General features: G+C 37.9%; 1 protein-coding gene across 2 annotated transcripts in view; it reads left to right on the forward strand.

Moving 5' to 3' along the window:
• The window catches only part of lamc1 (laminin subunit gamma 1), a 208,890-nt gene extending 204,105 nt beyond the window's left edge, over window positions 1–4,785 (forward strand). For both annotated transcript variants that reach the window (XM_022250063.2, XM_087143196.1), the window contains one exon: window positions 1,976–4,785. In XM_022250063.2, the coding sequence (XP_022105755.2) occupies window positions 1,976–2,244 (269 nt within the window). In that variant the 3' untranslated portion in view covers window positions 2,245–4,785. The remainder of the gene's footprint in view (window positions 1–1,975) is intronic.
• The last annotated feature ends 3,463 nt before the right edge of the window (window positions 4,786–8,248 follow it).

Consider the following 8,248-nt stretch of genomic DNA (forward strand, 5'->3'; position numbering starts at 1 on the left):
CCTTCTTCCAGGCAACCAGTATTGTACAGGTTGAGATGTTCAGATAAATAGCTGGGTGCCTCTCCATGAATAGACTTGTAAACATAAAGAAGGATTTATAACTTAATTCTTTCTCGCATTGTCAACCAATGAAGAGATCAAGGTCACTGAACTGAGCTGTTTTCTCTGCCACATGCGACCACAAGACGCACCGCTTTATTTTGCAGGTACTGCAGACGCTGGAGATCAACTTCCCGGGCACCATACAACAACTAGTTTGTGTAGTCAATGCGAGAAAGAACTAAAGCCCGTACATTGTGAAGACAAGACTCCCAAGTCGGAAATCAGCGAATACGCCACAGATTACGGATATGAAAGTTTACACTTTTGCAAATGGAATTAATATGACTGGTCATGGACAGCAATGAATCAAACAAAACACCAAGGTTTCTAACAGTAGCGGATAGGTTAATGGCTTTGTCCCCAATTTTAAGCTGAAGAGCAGGTAGGGAGTTCAGGTTCCTAGTGGAGGCAATAATACAGAATTCAGTCTTATCCTGATTCATCTGTAACCTATTGTGCATCATCCACGCATTGATCTTTATAATGCACATGGAGAGGTTAGTGAGGGCTCTATCACAATCACCAGGAACCTTAGCCTCAAATTCCACATAAAGTTGAGTGTCATCTACATAAACATGAAAATTTATATTGTGATTATATTACCAACTGGGTGAGTGTACATAATGAAACATTGTGGTCCGATGACAGAGCCTTGTGGCACTGAAAATTTTAAGACAAGTTCAACTGACTGAGCATGCCTAACAAACACTCTCATACGCCGATTATCGAGGTATGATGTAAACCATGTCTTCACTGTTCCTGAAATTCCAAACAATCTTCCAAGCCTGTCAACAAGGATTTGATGGTAATCATCTTAAGGAACACAAGGTTTAAAACCCTTGTAAGCTTTTACTTCTCTTTTGGTTTAAGGCATTCTGACATTGTATGGTTTCTAGCTGTGAATCACTGTGTTATTGTAAGTTTAAGAACATTAAAGCGACATTTGTCACAATACGGACTATTTTTTAGAAGACATGTCGACATAAGTCGTCTATAGTCGATGTTGCTCTGTTTTTACTGGAGCAAACATAAGAGTCTGGATTTCAAAATGGAAACTGATGGATGCATTGAACAAAAGGGCTTATTGGCAGGATTCACCATTTCAAGATCAGGGCCATTTTCCAATACTCGCCTTTGTGTCCGTCTCAGGCTTCGTTCCCCAAATTAATCCCCGATTGTGGGCCTGAAGCATTTAAATTACATTGGATTACTCTAATTGTTGGATTTCTTGCATCTTATTTGATGTTCTGTGGCACTATTAGACTGATTACACCTTCAAAGTCAGCTAGTAATAAAAACAGTTGAAGCCTGAGACGGAGCCAAAGTTTGAGTATTGGAAAAGGGCCCAGATGTTGCCTTGCTGCTCTCGGTTTTGGACAGCTAACAAAAGAGGGCGCTTTCTTCGTGTATATGTATTTCGCAAAACTATTGCGTTATTTTGCAAAACTATTGCATTATTTTTTAATAAAAAAATATGTACTTTAAAAACCTGGCACGATTGAGCATCCGTAGAAAGATCTGGTAATGCTTGCAATTTTTATTGTGCCAAAGGATACAAAAGCCTTTTGTTCTCCTGTGCAGAAGACAGAAAGAGTTCTACTTCTTTATCTTGGACATGAGACTGAGGATACTATGTTTTGTAGAGACAGAGATTTACCAAAGTACATGTATTGTGCGTACAGTGACATGAAAAAATTAGGGAGAATATTTTTAGCTTTCTTTGAATTGATTGAGATGCCTCTACATTCAACTTTGCCAAGTGACAATTTCTCTCTGAATGCCATTACCCAAGGTTTATTATAAAGAAGAATGGATGACATCCGCATTGGATAGTTTTGAACCAGCCACTGTTTCTCTTGACTTCTGTCCACAGATGCTCTGAGTCCCGTCGATCCTAACCGCCTCCAAACCATCGAAGACGGCTTTATCAATGTCAAGCGTACTTATGAGTTTGACCTTAACATTGATCAAATTATGCAGCGCCTGCGTGATGCTGAACAGCAGCAGCAGGGCTGGATCAACACCTACCAATTCTCCTTGGATGACCTTATTGCTCAGGTGGAGAATATACAGGATATAAGTAACTCCCTTCCTGACTTCTGTCCTAACTTTGACAGGTTGGAAAACAATGGTAGGCGTTAAACTCTGGGTTTTTGTGTGGTGATTATCTTAGCTGCCTCACCCTATCTTGAACTCCTTATTTAATGTTTGGTTTTAATTTAGTCTTGTTATTAACATTATTTCCCACAACAGTTCCCCTGATGAGGTAACAATTATCTAAAGTATGCGTGTTTTTTTTAAATATCATAAAAGCAGAATATTTTAAACAAACCATACAAGCATTGTGAACTTATGTGTCATTCATCTTCACGGATTTGAATGCTCACCATTTTGATTTCATTTTTAGTGGAAGTCTCATCATACTTAGTATGGATTGAATTTTTAGAATTTCTAATTCTGTAAAAGAGCAGTCTATATCATGGATAAAGAATACAAAAGTTCAATTACAAAGTTAAGATATTGCTTATTTGTATCTAATTTTTAGTTTGATGTACTATGGTGTAACTCTTAAAATGTGTTGGGTTGGGGATTTTGGTCACAGCAAAGGTACTGTAATTGGCATGTTATTACTTTCAAAGAATGATTCCTTATACACATACAAAAAGTGGGTCCCATAGTTATATGGTAGCAAAATGTCATTTAAATCAGTGGAGCAAGAATTTCATGCATTGACAATACAAACTATGCAATTTTTATACGGGGAAGAGTAAATCTGCACTTTTTTTCATTTATTAGTTCAGTGAGCATTTTAAAATTATTTTAACATGAATGTAGACAGGCATGGAATTTTTAATGCCTAGTTTTGTAGACCGTGGGAGAATTTTAAGGGTATACTTGTATGAATATAGAAAATACTTCTTAGACATGTTATTTATTCAAGTGAAGAAAAACTCTTAATTAGTGTTTGTTTTTCTGTGTTCAATTTGGTTTTGGAAAATCAAATTGTTTGATATTAACATTTGATTCATAACAAAAGGTATCAGTAAGCAATGATCAACTGCTGTGTATCTGGTAATGGTGCTGAATTTCAAATTTAACTTTTAGCTTTAATTTGAACATAATGACACTTTAAAACAGACTTTCTTAGTCCCCCGTCTTATCAGAAAGACAGAGTCACTATGAAAGAGGCATATAACATCAATAAAATTATGATTTGGTTTCACAGTTCACGGTGCTAAACATAGTGTTTCATGATATTGTGCTGATCTACTTTGTATATAGAATACTGCCTATGCATGCACTATTAACATAGTTTAGACTTAATTTTTGCTAACCAATAATCAAAAAAGCCCAGTCTTACAACACCCAGATCAGTGCAAAAAGTGCCTTAATACATACGACTACATTTTCTAAATGAGACTATATTTGTCATGTACCAATTTTTGGCAACACCAGCTGGGGGCTGTAATAGACCGATTGTGGCCGCTAATCGTGACCTATAGTGGGTATCAACCCCATAGCAATGTGTGTTTTGAGTGTTATTTACAAATAATACAGCCAAGTCATGGTATAGAACCCACTATAGGTCACGTGAGTTAGCGGGCGCAATCGGTCTATTGGTTTGCAAGAGCACTGCACAGAGTTAGTTCTGGTGACTAGTAATGTTTCTTTCAAAATATTTGGTTACGGGTGACAAGAATAGCTGCATCCATGTAGCACCCATTTCTACTTCTGATAAATGTTTGCTCTATGACAAGCAGTGTTCACACATGGCCCGAGTCAAATAATTGTACTTTGGAAGAGCAAGGTATATTAAATAATGGTAAACTTCGTGGCTGTCTTTTCAAATAGAGGGAGAGCAGCAATAGTTCCAGAAGGGTTCAGAAGTTTGAATACGCAAAATGGGATTTGCAGCATTTACACTGTCTGATTGTCCTTGAAAGAAAAAACATATTTTTGTGCTGTCTTTCTGAAAAGTAAATCACCAAGATTTGCACCTCTGTCATTCTGAGATAATTGGTTTGACAAACAATTTGCTCTTTGCACACTGCCATCATAGGCATGCATAGCCTCAATCTTGATCTTTATACAAGCCGGTTCAGTGATTCCCATGTATGTTGCTTTGTGATTTTTGCACGTCAAGCATCAGCTCTTATACCATGCGATTGGACAATATTTGAAACCTCGGTTGACAAGACTCTGACTAGATTCTACAAGCTGCCCGATCGAGGCTCTGCCTATGGTGGCAGCGTGCAAAGAGCAAATAGACAGTCCCATAAGAATACCTACATTGTGTGGGCTGTATGCAACTGTGCCCTCAACAGTTGGTAGATGCTTGAACATCATCAATATGGCCTATGTTGGCCATGATTGTGTACATTTACATGAAAATATTCTTAGTCTTGCAGTGAGCACCAGATATGTAAGAACTAGTGTGATTGTTCACTGACCTTCTTGTTTGGTAATTCACTGTTTCTTGTGCATGCAGGAAACCCATTGTTCAAGAATTCTTCATGAGTGTTATATTATTCATTGCATAAATTGTCAGCAAAATACTAGTTATTGTAATGTAACTGGTATAACCTTAGAAACCCCACTTTCATCAAGTACTGATATTTTATGTTCAGGCCGTTTTTTGGTGTGTTTTTTTTTTTAGAATAAAATATTTTGATAACTGGGAAACTGGCTCCTGACACGTGTGTCATTAAGCGTTAACCACATCATGCTAACATCAATTCTCAAGCTTTTCGATTTTTGTCTCAAATTCACAGGTCTTCAATGAACGACTAAATTCTGTGCTTGGTTCACCAAATTTGCCCAAAATTTTGCTGAAAACTGACTCAATTCTACAAACTTACAGAATTTATTCATATCCTCTTTAAATTAAGTGCTGCACTAGTCTCCCTCTACAATTTGAAGTTGGTAGAGCTAAAATGTGTCATCAACTCCCAAGGAACGAACCTTCGGTCGAATTGACCTAGTGCACTTTGTCTTTATGCAGGTTTTTCTTTGATTTCAGTGGCTTTGTTCTCCAGGCAGTCCATCAGGACCCGCATCTCTTCCTCTGTGCATCGTGTGAAATCCATGTTGGGCAGGTAACAGTGTGTAACCTTTTGATCTCAAAAATAAAATGACTTTTGACCTTTCGTAGTTGTATGGAACGAAAGCACTCGTTAAATCAATCATAAACCTATACAGTAACTTGTATACATGTCATGGCCTTCAATCCTGAAACAATCTGAAGTTTGCTATTGCAAAGCACAATTTTGATTTAATTGAACTTGAATTTGCAGGCATGTACTGGTTTCGTTCCTGTGATAATTGATGGATTCCACTACAGAAAGCAACTCACTTCAGTTTACCTACATTGGCACATCAGCACACACGCTAAGGGAAACTCGCTGAAAAAGTTGCCCAAGCTACACCCTCCGTACACACTGCCTGCATGTCCCTTCAAAGACTGTTCCTATTTATTTTATCAGCTGTTTCAGTGTTTCGGCAAAACAGCTCTTGATTCGTTAAATTTTTTAGGTTCTCTTTCTAGCTGTTACGGCAAGTCAGCTGAAATAGCTATTGTCTTCTGATTTTTTTTTTTTTAGCTGTTTCGGTCCCCGGCCGAAGCAGCTTCTATTCTTCTTAAGATTTTTTTCTTTTCATTTTATTGGCTTTTCTGCAAATTGTTGAAAGGCACTCTTTTTGTCAAGGTTCTTTTGGCTTTTTAACATTCTTTCTGTTCTGTTTTTTTTTTCTTTTTCTTCTTCTGACCAACAGTCCATTCAATTTGTGCAATTTTTTTCTACACACCACTTTGGCCCTTTTGCAATTATGGATCTTCATCAAGCTTATACCAATGAAGGACCCTCATGCATAGATGTGCCTAGAATATTGATGTCATGATGAAGTCATCATGTGATTTATTAATTTTTAAATATTTAATCTATTGTGGTACCTTATTAACTGTTGATCGTCGTCAGAGTTATAGCAAGCACTAACTATAAAACGAAGATAATTCTGAAATATTTGTCATGATGACATCATCAAGTTATTTATTATTAAATTTTGAATATTTAAATATTTCATTTGATTATACAAATCCATATAAAATCAACCGTGGCCTCCCGCAAAATTCTGTTTGCAGCAAGTGGCAGAATAAAATGTGGTCTTGAATTCATCTCGTGTGAGTCAAATCACACTTCACAATAAGACCACTTCCGGTCAAACCCGGAAGTGGTCTTATTGTTTAAAAGTGGTAATAGGTATCAAGTTGTTTTCAACAATGTTAGTCTGTTGGGGATACACTGTAGTATTCTTTAAATCATCTACTGATGACATCACCTAATTGTCGAGCTCCCTGTAGCGACAGGTTATCAATTCCGAAAAATGCATTTTGAATAGATGTCTGCAGCAAAGTTTGAAAAGCTTGAAAATTGATGTAGATGACCATCTTTACCCAGTCAGCACGTGTGTGAAGTTTGGGGCTAATGACGTCATCAGACCGGAAGTTACAATCAAAACCTCTTGTATTCTTCAAAACCGTAAGCGATATACGCGTGAATTGTGCACGAGATGACAGCTAAAACATTGGAGTCAGCTGCATGAAGTGCGTAACCGGTGTACTTTTTCACATGCATGAAGCGCCGTCGACCAAAAACCCTTATAATATAAATTGCCTGCTCGAAAATCCCATTCGCATACTGTGCATTGGCTATTGTGTGTGTGGACGCCCAATAGCTGTCTGTAACATTGGTGGCGCATAGGGCATATTCTCGGGACTTGGCAAATTGCCGAGCACGTGGTGGAGAGAGAGTGGATCGCATTGTATGGAATGCCAGAAGGGACAAACTATAATGTTTTGTTTTGTATATTGTATTGTACATGTCTTATTGGGTTGAAACCTTGCAGGTAGTTAGGAAGGGAAGGTTTACAAATGGAAATTGACCTCATGTGATGACAATATCATCAGCAGACGAGTCACATGACATTAAAAGTGCCTCGTTTAAAGTAGTATATCTCCTGAAGTGCATATCCAATTGGGTTCAATTCTTGGAGATATCTTGAAAGGGGGGTGCTTTAGAGGTATAATGACCTCATGTGATGGTGATGTCATCAGGAAACAAGTCACTTGACATTAAGGGTGCACTCTTTGAAACCATATATCTCCTAAAGTACATGTCCAATCGGGTTCAAATCTTGCACATATCACGCATATGCCCTTACGTGATGATGACTTCATCACGACACAAGTCATGGGCCATTTAAGATGCAGTTTTCAAAGAACTGTACCTCTTGAAGCACATCTTTTTGGTTAAAATCTATATATGTAAGTGTATGAATATGAACATTTTGTGCTATGCCAACAAAGCACTTTTCTTCACAACCACAAAAAGACGAAAAAGCCCTGTGTTCTGTCCTTGAGACAGACGCAGTTCTCCTCCTCCTCAATGTTCTTCTGCCTAAAGCCCCTTCCTTTTGTACAGGGTTTTTCTGCACGGTACTTTTTTCCCTTTGCAAGCTCGTATCTTCATCAAAGTTGCCTCAAGCAAAGACCCTATGGCAAAGATGTGCCGCGAAGCATGGCACCATGGTGATGTCATCATCAGATTTTTAATTGAATTTTGAATATTTAATTTTTCCCCATTTGTTTGTACCTGTTTTTCAACTGCCAGAATGGCATGGACTTCGGCCACTCCACAAAATGAAATTCGGTCTCACCAAAGACTATACAGCATAGATGGTAATGGAAGAATGGCGTTACTTTGCCATCATGATTTATTATTTAATTTTGAAGATTTAATTTCTCCCATTGATTTTGTACACCTTTTGAAACCCATGTATACAAGTGCCGTTTTGCTAAGCGTTTGTGCATGTCCATACTTTTTGCGATCAGCTGTTCCATTTTCCAATACTGAAATTCGACTCCGTGTCAGACTTCAATTGTTTTTTTACTCGATGACTTTAAAGCTGTAAACGCAGTAATCAGTCTAAAGGTGCCACAGAACATCAAAGAGAAATGGTAATCGGATGTAATTTAAACATTTCAGGCTCACAATCGGGGATTGGTTTTCGGAATGAAGCCTGTGACGGAAACGAAGTCGAGTATTGAAAAACGGCCCCAATCTGTGCGATCAGCAGATATAAGGGCTGT

This window comes from Acanthaster planci, linkage group LG11, assembly GCF_054643075.1.
Source record: "Acanthaster planci isolate LZ-2023a linkage group LG11, COTS_SCS, whole genome shotgun sequence".
In the NCBI taxonomy this organism is placed as follows: domain Eukaryota; kingdom Metazoa; phylum Echinodermata; class Asteroidea; order Valvatida; family Acanthasteridae; genus Acanthaster; species Acanthaster planci.